Below are 20852 nucleotides of genomic sequence, written 5' to 3' on the forward strand. Positions count from 1 at the left end.
CCCGTTCCAAATATTGAGAGGACGTGAACCTTTCACGCACGACAACAGAATCTGGAAGGAGAAGGTAGTGACCAGTGAATGGTCTCCAGCAGTCGTGAGAGCAAATATGGAGAGGGCTCAAGCCATCTACACCAACAACTACAATAAGAGGAGGAGTGTGAAGGACACTCGGTTAGTGAGAGGAGAATGGGTGAGAGTAAAGTTGGCTACCCTACAGAGGAAAGGAGACAGCAAGTACAGCAAGCCCATGCAGGGCAAGGAAGTGTATGATAGAGCGGCTCTGCTCAGTGATGGGAACGTGTGGTCGCAGGACCGCATGGCCCGGTGCAACAAGATATTGAGATGGGAACAGTGGGAGACGGAAGGCGAAGGCACGGGAGACGTGGATGAAGAGAATATGGCGAGCGGAAGCGAAGAAAGGGAAGAAGCAGGAGCAGGAGAGGAGCAAGGAGGAGAGCAAGGGGGTAAGACCCCAGTGACAGAGATGGACAGGCTAGGAGGTAATCTGGACAGTGGAGGAGCGATGGCCGAAGGGACAGAACGTGAGGAAACACAGAGCCAAGGGGCCCGAGGGTCTAGTGGTAAGGTGACCAGGAGCGGAAGACAAGTTGTAAGGCCTTCCAGGTTCCAAGACTTTGAACTGGACTGCGAACTGTAAGTGACTTATTGTTGGGTCGGTAAAAGGGGGAGATATGTAGCGGTCTAGTTGTTAGCGCGTCACGTGACGTGACGCGGCTACGCACGTTGGCGCCAGGATGCGCGCGCAGGTGAGCGCGGAGCGGGGAGAGAGTGAGTGCGCGGCAGTGAGCGCACATTGTGGTGGCCGGCGCTCCTCGGTGTAACTGCTCATAAGTGTGCTAATAAATCATAGCAGTAGGACCACCGTGTTCCGAGTGTTCATTGACCAACTTTACACCTTTGAACTTCCAGGAGGTTTGACCAGCCGAAATGACCAAAGGCGGGGGACGACTTCCTTCTGCGGTAAATTCGACTGAACTCGGAATTCTGACCCCTGTGCAAACATGGGTTGGCCATTGGTCAGGGAACTCTGACGCACTCAGAATCACGGCTGCACGTGCTCAGGATCCGCTTTAAGTTAGCTTGAGTGTCTCCGGGACCCAGTCTCGCGGAGAAGTCTTTTCTGTGGTATGTGTATTATTCTGCGGGCAATGAAGCTTGTTTTCCTTGGCCATCGGATGTGGTCCCACCCGGATGTCCTCACGGACAGGCTTCTCCAGGCCCACAAGTGCAAGGCCGTCCATAAAGAGGGCTTCCTACCAGGCACTGGCGCCCTCTCCTCCTGAAGCATCTATTTACTCACAACAGAGGAGGAGGAGCGCAGCGGGTGCTTTCAAGGGCCAACTGTGGGGGCGTTGACAATCCGCGGCCAGGCTCCCGGGCTGCTCTTATTAGAGGCCTTTTATGCATTAATGTGCAACGACACAGCACTCAAGAGAGTGTAACAGCATGCATGTACTGTGTGCTCTCAGTTTATTTATTGCAAATAGGCGAAGGCCGTGCCAGGTGTCGCGGCACGGCCTTAGATGCAAAGAGATCGGTGCCGTGCTGCAAGGAGGGGCGCAGTGTTTGTGAAGGTGATATGCGTGCTGCAGGAAACTGCGGTGCTGCAGTGAAGGGTGTGCGGCACGTGCTGCAGTGAGCGGTGTCCAATGTCCTAGAAATTTATCAATAACACAAGGTAATCTGTAAAAGTTATACTATGTGCAAATCAAGAATGGAAGGCGTGTCTTTTTAAAGTGAATTGACAAGGGTTTCAAACTGTGCCCGGCATGTGTGTGGATAACGAGGCCATCAGGTTAGCCAGCTAAATCCATGCCATCAGGACAACATTTTATTGGGCTTTCATTTGACAAACCCATGCGTTCTGGGAGTTGAAGACATGGGTTGCTTACAAAACCTGCATCGATCTCTTATCTTTATGGGGCCATGCAGGCAGGCAACTAGAGCCAAATTTCGGGGGGGGCTGAAAAATATTTCGGGGGGGGCTAAGTCTTCGAGCCATAGGCAGAGTGGCTGTAAGCAGGGGTGAAACCACAACAAAAACCTCATTAACGAGTAAATGGTCTTTTAAAGACCTGTGAAGTACTCGGGTGCAGCTGCAATTAGATGGACGCCAGCCCGCGAGGCTGTCTCAGCCCGGCTGACACATATGACGGGGGGGGCTGAAGCCCGGTGAGCCCAATGGGTGTTGCGCGCCTGGGGCCATGTGTTTCTAATTAGCGTGGAGGCGTGCACTGCCCCCGACCTCTCAAAGGAAAAAAATCTTGATGAAACCAAGATTTTTTTTCCTTTGAGAGGTCGGGGGCAGTGCGCTCCTCTGCGCTATTTAGAAAAACATGGCACCATAAAGATAAGATAGGGCTTTCAGACAACCGCAAAGCAGATGAGCCAGTCCGGATCAGCCTGACGAAAAGGCGTCACCAAAAAACCCTCATTTCCAATGGCAGGCCACCGTTTAGCATAAACGGTGATGCCAGCCAATGAAAATGAGGGGCGGGGCTTCAAGTCCACATCTCAAATCTACTCTCCTACAAAATCTCTTACTTAACGAGCAGTGCTTTGCATGGATGACATAGCTAAATTGAAAGAACATCTCACCATTCGAAATATTGATGCTATAACACAGATGTGGCCTGGCAACTATTTTACAAGGTTATAGTTGGTTAAGATGATCTTACCCATGATAATCAACTAAACCTTTAGGATGATATCCCAGAAAGGTTACTAACTTATTTTTCAAAACCATAGATGATAGTCATATGGAATAACAATATGCCTTGAGATGTTGTAAGAAAGTTACAATATTAGCAAAGATCAGGGGGGACCTAGGCAGGGGTCTATGCCTACCATACATTTATTGATGTCTTATAGACCTGAATTGCTAACTAGGCTATCTCCAAGTCATTTTTGGCATAGGTAAATTAAATTCTGTAATACAACATTTCTCCCTATGTTGAGCAATAGAAAGATACATTTTGAAGGAATAGTTGAAAATTTGGCAATGAAGAGAGATGCTGGGAGTAATGGCAAAAAATGATAACTAATGCTCATCATGATTATTATGGATACCCATTTATGTGGATAGATGGTCCACACAAGAGCTTTTTAAAGTTTCTCAAAAGCTCACCTTTCCTTCAGACCAAAATACTTCCTCTGAAATGCAATCTCAAGTTTTCTGTGATGAATGAAGTAGTTAAAATATGATCTGAAAATGTAGACATAGTCTCTCAGCTACCTACAAAACATTTTTGAATTCATTTTTGTATTTTAATTCATTAGAACTGGTACCCCCAATACGTAAATATCTGTTTACTGTCAGAGTATATGACAAAGTTGTTCAATTAATTTTTACAAAGAAGTACTTATCCTCACTTTAAAAAGTGATGATGATGATGAAAGCTCACACTAGATCCAAAAATATCTGCAGAGTATAAACCTATATGAACACTTGTGTTTTTAGCTAAATCACAGAGACTTTTATAGGAACATCGGAAGATTGCTGTTTGAGTTGCATCTTCTAATCGGCAACCACGTAAATTCTCTGCATTGTTTTTTACCTTTCTCTTTTTTTTTCCTTCTGGTTGTCAACACTGGTTCATTTGAATGACAGAAACCAAGCTGGGTTAACACATGTTACTGCATATATACTCGTTTCTACATGCTTAAGATTTTTTCTCCACTAGCATGTGCAGGCCAACATGCTTATATCAACGTTGGGGAAAAGGAAGATGATGCACAACTCTTCTATAGCAGACCAATATGAAATCTAAGCAGGAGTCGTTTGAGGGTCTAGCCATTATCTCCATTTTCCAGTTTAGAATAATGTAGGTGTGCTTGATATATACTCCACAACTATAATTAGGCTGAAACTGCTGGTTTAAGACCTCGATTATATAAGGACATATAAAAGATCACTGGAACTGTATTAAGTACTATAAAATATATGTGGCTGACATTATATGGATCATCAGATATGATTGTATGCATTTTTCTGTCTCTGTGTTTCTACTTTATAAATAAAATGCTTTAGATAAAAAATGTTCTAACATAAACAAGAGCAAATGTTTCTTAATTTCTGATGGATACATCTGCCAGTGGATTCCTCACCTTGTGAATATCCCCTGCACCAGCAACATTCGGAAACTTGTGTAGCAGTCCACACCGATGGGGTCGAAGATGACGTCACAGAGACACGGCTCCGCTCGCGACTCCGCTGACGTCACCGGCTCCATAAGAAGACCTCGTCGGCGTGATGACGTCGGTTCCCTTTTTTCCGCGCCGTCGACGCCAACGGATTTCGGGAATCGTTGCTAGTAGCTTCACTTGTTACTTTGTGTTTATTCTGATTTTCTCTGTTTTTCATTGAAAAATGTCGACGAGAAAGTCTGGGTTCTAGCCTTGTCGTGAATGTGGCAAGCACATGTCTATTACCGACCCGCACGACGATTGTGTTTGGTGTTTGTCTTCAGACCATGATGTGGAAGGCTGCTCGAGTTGTAGGAAGATGAGCTCGAAGGCGCTTAAAGAAAGAGAGGCGAAACTCTTCATCGCCAGAATGAAGAAGAAGGAGAAAAGAGGAAGAAGTAGGTCTGGATCCAGATTGAGGTCGAGGTCGGCGTCCAAGTCGACTTCGGGGCATGCTTCAAAGAGTAAGAAGCATAAGAAGAAGAGGAGGCATTCCTCGCATCATCATTCAGATAAAGGTTCGGCTCCGAAATCGAAGTCGCCTGCTCGACGTTGGAGAGAGTCGGTGTCTCCACCTCCGGTCCCGGCTTCACCTCCAGCTCCATCTCCAGTGGCTTCGCCGGTTCCGGCTGAATCTCCGGTGCCGGTGTCATCTCCGACGCCGGTTCCATCTCCGGCTCCAGCAAGTCCTCCGACTCCAGTCCCGGATGATCGTCAGGCTCCGGGTGAGACAGTGACGCCGCTTGTTCCACCGTCGGCGCCGGCAGGCCCGAGTCCGGTGTTACCTGACCAGTATCCTGCTTTTCCTGGTCCAGGTCAAGACCCTACGCATTATCTGAATGCAATGTACGGGGTATTTTCAAGGGCCATGTATGCCCCTGGTGCACCTATGGGTCCGATGGGTCCAATGGCTTACAATTTGGGAGTGCCGCAGGTTTACCCTCAAGCTCCGTATATGCCCTTCTATCCAGCGACGCCGTCTTGGCAGCTACCGGCGCCGAGGACATCGACGCCGCTTCCCTCTTCACCGGCGCCGGCTCGACTTCGTTCGACGCCGGCTGCTCCGGCTGATCCGCGTTCGACGCCGCTGCCGGCGCCGTCGGATTCGAAGACGGCGCCGCCGACGCCGCTGGTGCGGATTCGTTCAAGAAGGGAAGCGCAGAGAGTGGTGGATGAAAGACGCTTTCTGGTGGAAGAGGCTGAAGAGGGTGAGTTGGCTGACTCTGACGATGTGTTTGATGAATTAAAGGAGGCAAGTGGACTGGAATTGTCTCCAGAGTGGGAGATCACTCCACCATTGGATGAGCCCTCTAAAGAAGCCGCGCCATATCATGCGGTGATTAGAAAAGCTGCGGAATTGTTGGATCTCCAATTGCCGACAACGGAATTTAAATCTAATATTCTAACTGAGGTGTTGCATTCACCTGCTGCTGTCTCAGAGCCTTTGTTGCCTTTTAACGAAGTTATTATGGAACCTGTGCTAGAGGTATGGCGCAAACCTTTTTCAGCCCCTGCAGTCTCCAGGGCAGTCGCAAGGAGATATAGAGTGGCTCCAGGGGATCCTGAATTTTTATCTTCGCACCCTTCGCCTGAGAGCTTGGTGGTTCAGGCGGCTTGTTCGGGGCGATCAAAAGGGGCATTTCCTCAGGTTCCAGGAGACAGGGAGGCTAAGAAGGTGGACCAATCGGCCAAAAAGGTCTTTTCATCGGCCAGTATGGCTCTGAAGTCATCAAACGCAACGTGTTTGTTGGGGCGTTATATACACGCTCTTATGGACTCGGCAAATAAGTTGGCATCGAAGCTGTCAGAAGAGGATAGGGCCGGCTTCAATGAGGTATTATCTGATGCCCAGGCAGCTGCTCGCCAAGTTATCCAAAGTGGCCTGGACACAGCTGACTCAGTTGCCAGAGTCATGGGGTCTTCGGTTGCCACCAGGAGGGGTGCGTGGCTGAAGTCTTCGGAATTCTCTTCTGATGTGCAGTCGACTTTATTGGACTTACCTTTTGATGGGTCAGGTTTGATCGGGAAGAAGGCAGATGCTGCTCTCGAACGCTTTAAAGAAAGTAAGGCTACGGCTAGGTCGTTGGGCCTTCAATCCCAGCCGAGAGGAACTTTCAAAAGGTATAGAGGTTTTGGAAGGGCGACTTTTCGCACTTATAGACCAACCCAGCAGCAGCAGCAGCAGCAACAGCAACAGCAAGGTTCTTCGTCCAGGGGATACAGAGGAAGGATCAGGGGTCGCTCACGTGGCCGTCAACTCTCCTCCTCCTCTTCCTCTTCATCAGCCCCTCCCACCACCGCAAAGCAGCCCTAGATCCGACATTCCGGATCATGCTGGTCCTGTGGGGGGCCGGCTTACCCATTTTCTACAAGATTGGGAGTCTGTAACTACGGATCTCTGGGTTCTAGATCTTGTAGAAAATGGGTACGGAGTTCCCTCCAAATTACCCTCCTTGCCAAGGGGCTTGCTCGGAGGACCACCGTCTTCTCCTGCAGGAGGAAGTCCTGAAGTTGTTTCAAAAAGGTGCGATAGAGGTGGTTCCGGAGCAGGAGAGGGGTCAGGGATGCTACTCCCGGTATTTTCTGATTCCGAAAAAGGACGGCAGATTGCGTCCGATATTGGACCTCAGAATCTTGAACTTTTACCTGAAACAGGTGAAGTTCAAGATGCTCACCCTTGCGCAGGTTCTTCAAGCGCTGAATCAGGAGGACTGGATGGTGTCGCTCGATTTGCAGGATGCGTATTTCCACATCCCCATCCTGAAGTCGCACAGGAAGTATCTCCGGTTTACGGTAGGGTCGCAACATTATCAGTTTGCGGTCCTCCCGTTTGGTCTTACTTCGGCACCTCGAGTCTTTACAAAGGTGATGGCAGTGGTAGCAGCTCATCTCAGAAGGTCGGGGATTTCAGTTTTCCCTTATTTGGACGACTGGCTGATCAAGGCGGAGTCGTCGGAGAAGGTGCTGTGTCATCTGCGGGATACAACTCGGCTGTTGTACAGATTGGGTTTTTCGATCAATGTGCCCAAATCTCACCTGGTGCCCTCTCAGCGCAACCTGTTCATAGGTGCGGTACTGGACACTACTGTGTGTCGAGCATTCCCTCCTCCTCAAAGGATTCTCGACATACAGGAAATGATTCCTTTATTTTACAACGGAGCGGTTGTTCCAGTTCTGAAGGTCCTTCGCCTGCTCGGTCTGTTCGCTTCCTGCATTCTGTTGGTCAGCCATGCACGCTGGCGCATGAGGGCGCTCCAGTGGTGCCTCCACAAGCAGTGGTATCAGCACAAGGGAGATCTCAGGGAGTCTGTGAGGATCTCTGGAGAAGCTGCGGCAGATCTTTCATGGTGGAGCGTGGAGGGCAATCTGTCCCAGGGAAAGCCCTTTAATTTACCTCCATCGGTGGCCACAGTGATAACGGATGCATCCACCTTAGGGTGGGGTGCTCATCTGGGGGATCTGGAGATCAAGGGTCTTTGGTCTCCAGAGGAAAGGTTGCTTCACATCAACCTTCTGGAATTACGGGCGATACGCTTGGCGCTCAAGGCCTTCCCCCCTTCCCTTCGCAGTCAGTCTGTTCAAGTCCTGACGGACAACACTACCGCGATGTGGTATATAAACAAACAGGGATGAGTGGGGTCTCTTTGTCTTTGCAGAGAGGCCCTGCGTCTATGGTCCTGGGCTCAGGACCATCAGATTTGTCTAATGGCAAATCATCTGGCCGGAGTTCTGAACGTGCGTGCGGACAGTCTCAGTCGGCAGTTCTCCGCCGACCACGAGTGGAGGCTTCATCCGGAGGTGGTTCGTCACGTCTTTCGGACGTGGGGGACACCCCGGGTGGACCTGTTTGCCACTTTCGAGAACGCGCACTGCCCGTCATTCTGCAGTCTCCAGTATCCGATGCAGGGGGCGTTGGGGGACGCGTTTCAGTTGAGTTGGAGCTCACGACTCCTTTACGCGTTTCCTCCCATTTTTTTTTTGTTGAAACATTTTTTATTAGTTTTCAAAGCAACAACAACTGTACATTACAGCATTAGCTCCCATGTGCCATAAGAGTAGCCCCCCTCCCACTCCCAACTCGTCCCCCCCCTCCTCCCCCTGTGTCAGTTCGCCCCTGTCCCCCATTTCACCCTTGACGTGCCCCCCCGACCCTGGAGTTCAATTGCAGTTGCTCACCTCCTCTCTATGTAAGCAAATCGTCCCTCGTGTCCAGGCCTCCGGTATGTGTCTGGGGGCCGCCCCCATCCCCTTCCCAACTCAATCTTCAGTTCCCCTCGCCTCTTGCCGACCTGATGCGCTCCCTTCTTCCTCTACCTCAGACATCAGCCCCTGGAGCTCCACTACTAACGCTTCCCATGCCCTTGCCGTCGCTAACGCTTTCTCATCGTCACCCCTCAGAGCCATCTGCACCCGGAGTGTACCCTCTGCTCCCGCCCATCTCACTAGCGCTGCCCTCCACCGCACATAGCTAGGCCCCCCCCTGGACTTCCAGTGCAGGGTCAATACGCGTTTCCTCCCATACCCTTGATTCCTCGGGTTCTGAGGAAGATTCGCCAGGACCGGGCCCAAGTTATATTGGTCGCCCCAGATTGGCCGAGAAGGGTGTGGTATACGGATCTTCTCCACCTCTCCTCGTGCCCTCCGCTCCGTCTCCCTCTGAGGGCAGACTTCCTCTCGCAGTCGGAGGGGCAGGTTCTACACCCCCACCTCCAGAGCTTACACCTTCATGCCTGGAGATTGAACGGGGCAACCTGAATTCCTTCTCTCTCCCGCCAAATGTGGTGGATGTTATTTTATCGGCCAGGCGACACTCCACCAAATCTATTTATTCATATAGGTGGTCTAAATTTGTTCTCTGGTGTGGAGAGAGGTCCATTGATCCCTTAAAGGCTCGTCTGTCTAATATTCTACAGTTTGCTCTTTCTCTTGCCCAGCAAGGCTTTGCTGTGGCTACTGTGAAAGGATATTTATCGGCTCTATCGGCTTTCCTTTGTTTGCCGGATCAGCCGTCGTTGTTCAAGTCTCCTATTGTTCTTCGTTTTTTAAAGGGCCTTACAAACAAATTTCCTCCTACTCCATTTATTGTGCCTCAATGGGACTTAAACCTTGCCTTAACCTATCTCATGGGTTCTCCCTTCGAGCCCTTACACAAGTGTCCCCTGAGGCTCTTGTCTTTTAAGGCGGTATTCCTCGTTGCAATTACCTCGGCAAGGAGGGTAAGTGAGCTTCAAGCTCTAAGTTTGAAGCCCCCATTCTTGACCATTTATGCTGAACGAATGGTACTCAGGACCAGGGCTGCGTTTTTGCCTAAGGTGGTAACTCCCTTCCATCTGGGGCAGTCCATTACCCTTCCTTCCTTTTATCCTCCCCCACACCCTTCCAAGGAGGAGGAGAGACTTCACCGTTTGGACCCTAAGAGGGCGGTGAGCTTTTACCTGGACAGGACAAAAGACTACAGGATTGATGACCAGCTCTTTGTGGGCTTTGCTGGTTACAGAAAGGGTCGTGCGGTGCACAAGCGCACCCTTTCCAGATGGATTGTACTATGCATCAAGATCTGCTACTCCCTAGCTGGTAAGGAGCCTCCGGAGGGTTTGAGGGCTCATTCTACCAGGGCAAAGTCTTCTACGTCTGCTTTATCTAGGGGTGTTCCTGTGGAGGACATTTGTAGGGCGGCAACTTGGGCCTCCCTCCACACCTTCGCAAAACATTATTGCTTGGACACCGAGGTGAGGAGGGACGGACACTTTGCTCGTTCCGTCCTTCAGGATTTTCTGGTATAGGGGGATGGACACCCTCCTCCGGGAGTGGGTACTGCTGTGGAATCTATTCACAAGGTGAGGAATCCACTGGCAGATGTATCCATCAGAAGAACAAGTTACTTACCTTCGGTAACGCTTTTTCTGGTGGATACAGTATCTGCCTGTGGATTCCTCACTGACCCACCCGCCTCCCCGTTGTCCATCCTTCTATACCTAAGGTTCTGTTAATAATGTTTTAGTCTACTATTCTGATGATGGTGTGAGAAGTTGGCCTGGTATATGATGTTCACTAGTTAAAGTGACAACCTTGTACCATGCCAAGCAACCCTTATGGTGTGGTTGTAAGTCAACCTTTTCGGACTAGCTGCCCTAGTGGTAGCGTAGGCTAAGCAGTCTTTGAGGCTAAACTCGTTAAAGCGTGTTAAGCAGGCTGTTTTACCAAATGCAACCCCCCTTTATACCAATGAAAGGACACCACACAGATATATATTGAAGATATATATGTATTTATTTCTCAAAGTATCCCCTAGACTCTTTATGAGCACAGGAGCACAAATCGTTAAACAAGACAATGTTATAATATACAGAAGTTGCACTTTATATGGATGGGCCCTGGTGGCCACTCAAACCATATACTAAAATAATGGTATAAGTACCACGAACAGGAAAGGGAAAAGGCCTAGGGCCTCTACAATCGCTGGGCCTACAAGGAGCTAACTTCAGTTAGTGACCAGGAGGTCCACAGGTCGCGTGTGCAGTGAGGAAAGTTACACGTGGGCTCCCATAGGTTTTCAATGGGTGCGTAAAAGTTTAAAAGTTACTGCAGAAAGGGTCTTCTGGATGGACTACGATCTTAAGATTTAAAACACAGACACTAGAGATGTTTCTCTACACTTGGGCACCGGAGTGCCAGCTTTACCTCACCCACAGGAAGCGGGTGCATAGGTCTCGAAGTGCGTCGGGTTTCTTCTATCGATTCAATGGAGCCTGATGACAAAGATGCTGCAGGCGGTCGGTTCAGAAGAGATGCGGTGGATCCAAGAGTGGATCGGAGTTGTAGAAGACCTGAAAGCAGAGGGGATAGTGTTCACAGTCACTAGCCAGTGACCGGCGTGGCACCAGGTAGGTACCAGGCGATGTCGGGTGCAAACAGGTGATGAGGGGTAGCTTGTCTCCGCAGCCACGTGGTCCCTGAAGGTCGACGACGTCCAGGAGTCGGTTCACGAGCTGTCCCACGCAGGCTCTCGCTGTCGGCGGTGTCGGCGACTCGAAAGAAGCAAACAAGCCTTGGCAAAGGCAGGAGTCGTGGAAAGAGAGGAAAGCTGATTGTTCTGACCAGCAAGGTCAGAGGGGCTGCTCCTTTGGAGAGCAGCTGGGGCCAGTCTGGAGCAACCAGACCAGCATCGTAGATTTCAAGTTTCGTCGCCAAAATGGCCACTAGCCAACGGGCCAGGGACCGGGCAGGCGCGTCGAGATGCAAAGTGCAGAGGGGCCCCACGCAGATCGTGGAGATGCTGGAGGGCTCACCTTTGGTGCAGATGCTGCTCGGTGGTTGGGCTTCTCAGGACCCAAAGCACAACTGGGAGGGAGCCTCTGTCGTTGCGCTTGCAGCTTGTCGTCGGTCTTTCAAGATGGCTGGCTCCACATGTCTCGGTGCCTCCACGGGTTCCTTCTTCTCAGGGACTGTGGATCGGGCGGTGAGAGGTCTGGAGGTCCAGGTCTTGTCGGGCTCTGGCAGGAGGCGGCGGCAAAGCAGACGTTCAATAGCTGGTTGGTGCTTGTGTTAGAAAGATGGTCACTCCCTGACCATAGGGGAGATTTCCTTCAGTCCTCTGTGCAGCAGGGCGTCGAAGTTCCCGTCTTCTTCTTGTTGTTAAGTTGATTTCAGGATGTCTGAAGTCTTAGGACACAGCTCCTAACTTTAAGCGGATTCTAGGGGCCGGACTACCTGCTAGGTCCCTCCCTAAGGGTGGGACCAGGAAGGGGGGTGGTTACACCCCCAATCCTTTGTCCAGCTCGCCCCAGGTCCGGGGCTGGTGTGCCCCAGGACCGGATTGAACTGGCATATGCACCGAGGCTCCTTGTGAGCCTCAGGCATGTCTGGTTTCTTTCAAGCCCTACCTGACCAATACACAAAATCCTGTCTGGGGTGGTGCTCGCACCTCCCCTGGCAGGAAACCCTTTGTCCACGTCTCCCAAGCTGGAAGGACTCCCAGCAGCAGGAGGGCAGACTTGTGTCTGTGGTGGCAGCATCCATTTTGTGGAGCTGAGGCTATGTCTGATTTTACCCGGGTTTCAGGTACTGTACATGTCGTGTTCCTCTAGAAGGGTGGAATGCTAACCCCGTCGCCAGAATTGGCGAGGGGTTAGTATTCCAATTCGTATGACACCTTACTCGACATGTTTTGATAAAGCCAAACCAAAGATAGCATTTAACCGCGAGGTTCATAATGCACTTAAGAGTATATGGTATGATGATATCTGGAAACGGTAGAAGGAAGTTGTTCCGACCACTGCAGACAGGCTCAGCTCATGCCAGAGCACCATCTCACATGGAACCAAGCACTCTGCCTTCAGGATTGTCAAGGCCTGCCATAGGAGTGACTTATAGGTTAACATGTGTCCCATTTAAGGTTAGGTATAGGTATACTACACCTAAGTAAGAGGTGGTTACACCAACTTACCCCAGCTGAGTGATCAGCCAGTTGTGTCAAATTTGTTAGGCCAGGCCAGGGGTGGCATAATACATGCTTCAGCCCCTGGTAGGCCTTAGATACACCAATGCCCTGGGTACCTAGTGTACACTGGTACAGGGGCTGACAGGGTGATCTAGTTCCAATGGGTTATGCACCTAGGGTACATGAAGTCCATTTTAGAGAGAGAGCAGATAGGCTGAGATCCTGAATGGCAGGATCTCAGTCCAACTAAGTCGAAAAACCAGCTAGACACTAGGCAAAAAATTGGGGGTAACCATAGTCAGATATCCACCTTCCTACAGATGGTATTTCAAAAATGTATATGTTACTGTCAAAGGCATTGTGTCTTTCTTTGGCCTTTCTATTCATTCTCCACACTATGTGTGTTGATTTGCATATTGTGTACTGTGTATACTGTGTATATATTGCTGTCAGTCCGTCCGTGTGCCTCGAAGGCACGGAAAAAGGGGCGGAACTGACGTCATCACGCCGACGAGGTCTTCTTATGGAGCCGGTGACGTCAGCAGAGTCGCGAGCGGAGCCGTGTCTCTGTGACGTCATCTTCGACCCCATCGGCGTGGACTGCTACAAAAGTTTCCGAATGTTGCTGGCGCAGGGGATATTCACAAGGTGAGGAATCCACAGGCAGATACTGTATCCACCAGAAAAAGCGTTACCGAAGGTAAGTAACTTGTTCTTCACAGATAAAAAAAACATAGGCACACTATAAGTTGCCAACTCAGCCTCCTTTCAGTGTGTTTTGTTTGGTTTATTTCTAGGTTATAAGAGACATTGTCAGCGTTTGTGAAACAAATTTGTACAGCCCTAACCCACCCTCTCTTGCCAAATACCATGCACTGCGTTGCATGATTCAGGATGTAAATACTAACAGTGACGAGTTTCTCCAGGTGAAAGAACAGGTGTTGCAGAAAAATCACAGGTAAGAACAAATGCTTTGAGTACACTTTCACTACTTATGGAACCAATATATCTTCTACCTTTACAACTTCCACTGGTCCTGCTGCTAGGAGGTAAGCTAAATTTAGTAGCTGTCTGTCTTCTTTAAAACCCCTCGCCCACTGCTGTACTGTTATTTCATATGTATTCCTTAGGCACCCGACCATGCCATAAATGTTTGAGTGCCCTTTGCATCTCTTTTCATTTCTGTTAGTTGTTCTATTTTGTTTTTATGGGGACTCTAGGTCACTGCGTTCATGTAATTTCGCATGAATACTAATAGTATCCGGTAGTACTGTTAATTCAGTGAATGGATGCAAACCAAAGTATGAACACACATGAATGAGGCCTTACTATGTGTATTCTATCATAAGGTGTAAGAACATGTACCCATTTTTCTATTTCTACACTTGGGGATGACACTCAGATGAACAAGTTTAAAAAACCAAGTTATCAGTATAATTATTACTATTAGGTTCTGGGTATTCCTGTTGTTAGAAGTGAATAGAATAGGTGTAATTCTTTGAAGGTTGCTTAATGTGTTTAACCATAATTACTCTGTGATCAAATCTAACTTTGGTAGCCTGCACATTCTAAATTCCTGAAGACTCTGCTGATCAATTTTAAAATTGTAATACATAAAATACTTGATAATGACCCTGGTGTCCGCAGAAATCTACTTCTGCAATAGCCTAAGCATGGACCTACCCAAGCTCACAGTCTCCAAAGCTCTGGCCTGCTCAGGGCCTTTAGCGTGGGATCCTTAGACTACACTTCTGCTTAGAGAATCTAGTACAGTGTCATCACCAGAACACATAAAGTGATGTAGATAAGAACATTTTCTTTTAAAGGTTAAAGCATTCCTTGGTTTGGCCAACATTAGACTGTTCCACAAACCGTAATTGCCCTTGAGCAGAAGAAGCTTTCTACTATCACTTACTGACAGAGAAATGTCTTACTGTAGCTCTTTTATTTGCCACCCGCCCAAAATATAGAGGAAGGATTAGATGTTCAGTCTAACTTTTTATTTAGCATCTCAGTGTCCTTTTTGGCAGCCCACTGACATTTTATGTTCAATTTACATGATATGTATTAATTATTACACAACACCATTCAATTTGCCAGACTCCCAGTTTCATGAATAGTGAACCTTCTTGAAAAATGGGTAAACACTGATTCATTGTGGTTATTAATGTAACATGATCAGCAAGAACTATGCTATGTGACATTTTCTGTTCAACACTTTTTCCCAGCGGTAGTCAGGTGACAGTTTTGAACATTTATCGAGTTGGACGGATGACGGAAGCAGCAGAATTTGAGAGCAGTCTTGGTAACATACAGTTGCTGCTGCATGCTTCTACTGCCTGTAACTATGTTGGAATTCTCTCAAGGTAAGACAGTAAATAAAAGGCATTTATTTGTTGTTAGTTAACTGAGCACATTTCTAATTGATACCTTTGATGCACGGTTAATAATGAAACTGTGAATTCCCAAATGTTTTGTGTAGGACATTGTGAGTGTTAATAATAAAGACTTCATGTATTGGTTTTGCATTGGATGTGACCATCTTCTAAGTTGATTACTAAATTACTTGATTGATAAATAGTTGAGAGTAAATCTGTGTGCAAACTGAATGTATTGAACAAGGGCTACATGTGCAGTTGGATTCCCCACGTGTACTTCCCTACTGCCGGTCATCATCAACAATGACGCCAGATCAGATTTCAGTGACTTGTCACAGCGGCTGACAGACAAGCTTCGGAGCGACAAGAGAAATCCAAAGACAGCAAAGTAAGGCGAGACAGATCCTCCGGGAGAACATTACATTGCAAAGAACTAAACGGACAGTTGTCCTAAACTGACTGCAAAACCACATACTTAACGATAGGCTGATGCCTTGTATAGGAAATCAAATAATATGGGTCAGAGAGGTCTATGGGTCCTTAGGTGAGTCACCAGGCGGCCTTCCTATGTGAGAATCTTATGCACATTCTTTGAGTAAACTGGTATTCACGGAAAGTTTCAACAGTGCTACTGATTATCTAGACCAGTCACGCTAAAGACAAGTCCAGAATGTAATGCAAAGATTAATTTGCAGGGAGGGGTGGCAGTTGTTTCACCTGTAAATCAACAGATCAGATTGTAAGATGTATTCTGGTTGCCCTTAACATTCAGGGAAAACCTTACACGCTTCTAAATTTGTATTCCCCTCTTTGCAGCATTATTCCTTTTGGGAACTCTTAATCCGAAAGTCATTTCCTGAAGAAAAGTGGTTGTTGGTATCAGGGGATGATTTCAAGATGTTATGGGGCCTGAAGTTAATGGGTCGCTCTACTACATGCAGGAGCAAGCAATGTCTTGACAATTAAAAGGGAGATATTTTCAGACAGCAGACGGAGACTGTATTTTTTGCTTCTTAGGCCATAGATTCTACACCAGGATCAACATTAACTACTTATTTGTGTGCCAGGCTCTGCTTGATAAATTATCTTAGGTTTATATGGCAGAGCTGATCATCTCTAGTCCTTCCAATGTCCTTTATGGATTGAGAAAGTCAACTCTTAATACCTCGTAGAGCTTGGCAGTTGTGATAAGCTATCCACCTGTGAAGATACCATGGCTCCTCTCAAAGCTAACAAAGCCACGAGAACCAGCCCGCAGGCAAGCTGGTACACGGTAGAGCTCAGGCTCACCAAGCGCCACCGCAAGCAACTTGAACACAGATAGAGATCGGCACCGACAAGAGCATACAAATCAACCCTCAGACACTACAATCAGGAGATCACATCAACCAAATTCTCTGCGCCCACCGACTGCATTGAAAGCAGCACCAACAGCGGCAACAAAATCTTTGTCATAGTGAAAGACTTTACCTTTCTGGCAGGAAGGTCCACCAGCGTAACACGTCTCTCAGGGCCTTTGCACCCAGCCGTCCTTATTCTTCAGCAACAAGATCACCAATATCTATGACATCTTTGAGCCCCAACTGGACCCTTCCACCCTAGCAGCCCACCTGCTCATTTTACCAACATCCAGTGGACCACCCTGACCTCCTGACCCACCGTCAGCACTCAAGACTATGCATTCCATTACCTCTAGAGCTCCCTCAGACCAGACCTCTGCCCTCATCAAGTCTTCATCAAAGGACTCGACCCCATCAGCACAGCCCTCACCCCAATCCTGCCATCACAGACACTAACCCGGTAACCTGTAAACACACTACAGTACTTGCCCTCCTCAAGAAACACTCAGCAGACCCGAAGACACTTGCCAACTACGGGCTTATCTCCCTGCTACCCTACATGGCAAAAGTCTTGGAAAAGGTGATAAACACTTAGCTACCCACCTCTCCGACATCCACCTCCTTAGCACCTCACAATCCAGATTCCGGCCCACAGTACAGAGACTGGCCTCATCGCTGCCACGAAAGGCATCTGGATGATCAAAACTGAAGTGGCACCTCAGCTTTCATCCTACTGGGTCTTTCTGCAGCCTTCAACACCATCTCCCAACCCATGCTTATCCAACAATTGCATGATGCTGGCATCCAAGGTCCCGCACTTCACTTGATTTGCTCCTTCCTGACTGGCTGCAACCAGTTAGTTAGCTTGGGCCACTTCTCCTCAGACGCTGTCTGCGTAATCTGCAGAGTTCCAGAAGCATCGTCACTCAGCCCCATTCTGCTCAATAGGTACATGACCCCGCTCTCCAGCATAATCCGTGGCCATGGAATCAACATCATATCCTATGCTTTACGACCGCCAGCTCATACTCTCCCACCTCAATAAGACACCCAACATCCAGACCAGTTTCTCTGCCTGCATGACCAAAGTTGCCAGATGGATGAAAACTGAATGCCTTGAGCTCAACACAGACAAGACAGAAGTAGTAATCTTTGGCAAAGACACCTCGTTCTGGGACTCCACCTGGTGGCCAGCCGAACTCAGACCCACACCCCTCCCAGAAACTCATGCAAAGATCCTCAGAATAGTAATCGACAACCAACTCACCATGACTGTCCAAGTGAACGCAGTATGTCTCCTGCTTCCACCCACTCAAGATGCTCAAGAAGATCTTCAAATGACCACACTAACACTTGCAGAACCATCATCCAATCCCTTATCACCAGCAAGCTGGGCTACAGCAACACACTCTTTACTCGAATCAACGCTCAACTCTCCAGAAAACTCCAGACCATACAAAATTCAGCGGTCAGGCTCTCCCTTAACCCTGCATTCACATCACCCCACACCTCAAAGAGGCCCACTGGCTACCAATCCACAAACAATCACTCTTCAAACTCATCCTAACATACAAAGCCTTACACATCATTGGCCCCATGTACCTCAACAACGGCATAAACTTCCACAAACCTACCAGACCGCTCTGCTCAGCTGGACTCATACTTGAACCCCCCCCAACCCGCACGCATATGCAGAACCAGTTCTGGCGGTCGTGCCATCTCTTCCTTCGCTCCTAGAACCTGGAACGACCTGCCCCTCCACATCAGGGCCTCCTCAATTCTTGATTTCTGAAAAAAAGTGAAGACCTCGCTCTTCACCTAGCCCGGACCTGGTTCAGCCCATGCAACTCCTACCCAAGGTCCAGCACACCCTCCTGTGTGAGTTGTGCGCTATACAGATACAAATAACACAAAATTTCCTGAGAAATCCAACACATAGATTGGAACTTAATCTAACAATCCAAAAGTACTTTAACAAGAATGATGCAGCCCTCACCTCGTTGACAGTGCTTTGTGACAACTTCAAAGTGACAGTGAGTGTGGCAATGATAGGGTTAACAGCTAGAGTCAACAGGGAGAGTAGATTCCTGGAAACATATCCTATTGCACATCAGGCAAATAAGTGCTAATAGGCCATAGAAAGTATTCCCACCAAAGAGGGCAGCTCCAAGTGCTATGGCCCAGCATGGCAGAGCAGGTTCTCCTTTGACTGAAAAAACTAAATTCTATGAACATGGCAATAAGGTAGGTATGATGTTAGCTTTGCGGCTAAGGGCACAGACCGAGAGAGCATATATCACTCAACTCAGAAACCCCCAGTTCAAGGTGGTAAGGGAAAAGAGGCATTCGTTCTCGGCCTTCTATCAGTAGCTTTACACGGGGTACAGTGTGACTGTGAATATCTAGTCTCTTTACAGGTGGTAAAGCTGCCAGCAAAGTGGATTGAAGAACTTGATAAATCGAGCGAACCCCGAGATATCCTACAAACAATTCTACACGGTTATGGGTCCAGATAGCATAGTCTCTCAAGTCTATAAAACTTTCTGTCTTAGTCTTGTAAGCCCACTGGCTACCTTGTACAGTTAATTCCTGCAGCACCAAGAACCTCCAGTTCTTGTGTGGGAGATCACGCTCATTCCCAAACTCAGGAAATATGTGGAAAGCTTCAAGTCCTACATGCTGATAGCTCTCCTCATCTTAGATGATGCAGTCTTCACCAAAGTCCTCACAAGTACAAATAAGTAAAATATTCAAGCCATTTTCTAAACGTGAAATTCCCCATTTATTTATTAGTTTTTTTTTATCATGGTTGTTCTGTTCAGCAGGCAGAAAAAACTGAAAACTTCAACATAGTTGCTTTTAGTAGCACTGTGAGAGAGTGTGCAATGTATTTGCCTTAATGACAATTCCATTACATTATTAACCCCTTTGAGTGCTCTTGAAAGCAACTTTTTTGGCGGGGGAAACCTATGTGTAGCGCTCAGGGTCCTCTTTACAGGCAAGCACCAAGCACAGGCTCCCGTGCTGTGAAATTATTATACTGCCAGGGGACAAACAGTATAATTAATTAACTTATGACTTTTTCATTAACGTTTGCGACCCCTGACAATGATGAATAGCACATAGATTCCTTGTTCCATGAGATCCTCACCTCCCAGAACGAGAAATTGTTGTGCTGCAGTGTATTCAGCCTGCATTCTGCTTTACTTTTAACTTGGGCCAAGCGTATATAAAACTAGCAGTAATGGGTGGAATTTCACAACTGCTTACCCTGGATTTAAAAAAAGGGAATTAGCCCTCCCCTACTCATGAAAAGTCTCATCTTGTATTCTTCCCAGTTGAACCGGATAAGGTGATATTTATTAAGGGCGGCCAGGAAATAGTGCATTTCTTTGAGACAGCAAAGTAAAAAGGGTCTCGGCTCTCCAAATGAGGATAGACACAGAAAACGTGTTTGATAGTTTGGGGCTGTTCTTCATAGAGTTGGCCTGGGTCCATAGATGGTGAGATGTTTCCTGTCACGTTATCCGCTCCAGAAGCATATATCACAGAATTAACTGGGGCTCGTCCGGTCGGCAGTCTTGGAGTGGGTAACGAATGCAGTTGTCCCCTGTTCCCTTTGCCTTAGTAATGGGGCTGCTCAACACACTGGCCCATGTGCGAGTGGGGATTAAGGTCAAAGAGTTTGGTGTGAAGAAGCCTAAAATTAGCCTGTTCACAGATTACATGTTACAGAGCCAGACACCACAATCCTAATTGTTTCAATAACAAACTGCCATTTTGGGATTTTGATTCCGAAAAACAAAATGTTTGGCCGAAGGCCATCAAAACCGACAGCACCAGTGACGACAGTTTCTCCGAATGTACAGAGATCTAGGCTGGTGGCGATCGCTAAATATGGCAGTCCTCTGTCCTTCAGGGTCACAGACGTAATGTTCTCCACCACCCTGACGGACAGAGTAAATACTGCCAATGTATAGATTAAGCCCTAAGTGCTTTGGGGTGAACCTAAGTGCTTAGGAGTGAACTTAAAGGGTGAAGAGTTTTAGAGTGAAAGTTGAATGGTTTAGAGGTGAATCATGAACTTAGGAGTGAAGGGTTTAAGAGTGAAGGATGTAAGAATGAGTGGCGTGTGGTTTGGAGGTGAAGTGTGAACTGTTTAGCGATGCAGGGTTTAGCGGTGAAGAGTTTAAGGATGATGAGGGATGAAAGGTTGAGTGGTAAATGTAACATTAAAATTATATAGGGGAATTAATAACTTGTAAAAAATGAAGTCACTAGGTAAATGTACAAAGAATGCAATGGTGACAAATAAATAGTAAAAATTAGCTTACCTGAGAAAATGGTAAACAAGCAAAAAAGATAGAAGGAGATGGTAGACAAATAGCAGGCGAGGAGTGATACTTATCAATACATGTTTCAGGCAATGCCAACAGCAATCCCAAATACAGAAAATATGGTATGAGGCTACAGCAATAGATCTTTGGA

General features: G+C 47.8%; 1 protein-coding gene across 8 annotated transcripts in view; it reads left to right on the forward strand.

Annotated features, from left to right (window-relative positions):
- PARP4 (poly(ADP-ribose) polymerase family member 4) overlaps window positions 1–20852 on the forward strand; it is a 2159601-nt gene that overhangs the window by 433860 nt on the left and 1704889 nt on the right. For all 8 annotated transcript variants that reach the window (XM_085621544.1, XM_085621545.1, XM_085621546.1 and 5 more), the window contains exons 11-12: window positions 13444–13604; window positions 14875–15012. In XM_085621544.1, coding sequence (XP_085477670.1) covers window positions 13444–13604; window positions 14875–15012 — 299 coding nt within the window. The remainder of the gene's footprint in view (window positions 1–13443; window positions 13605–14874; window positions 15013–20852) is intronic.

The sequence above is a fragment of the Triturus cristatus genome, chromosome 8, assembly GCF_964204655.1.
Source record: "Triturus cristatus chromosome 8, aTriCri1.1, whole genome shotgun sequence".
NCBI classification, from domain to species: domain Eukaryota; kingdom Metazoa; phylum Chordata; class Amphibia; order Caudata; family Salamandridae; genus Triturus; species Triturus cristatus.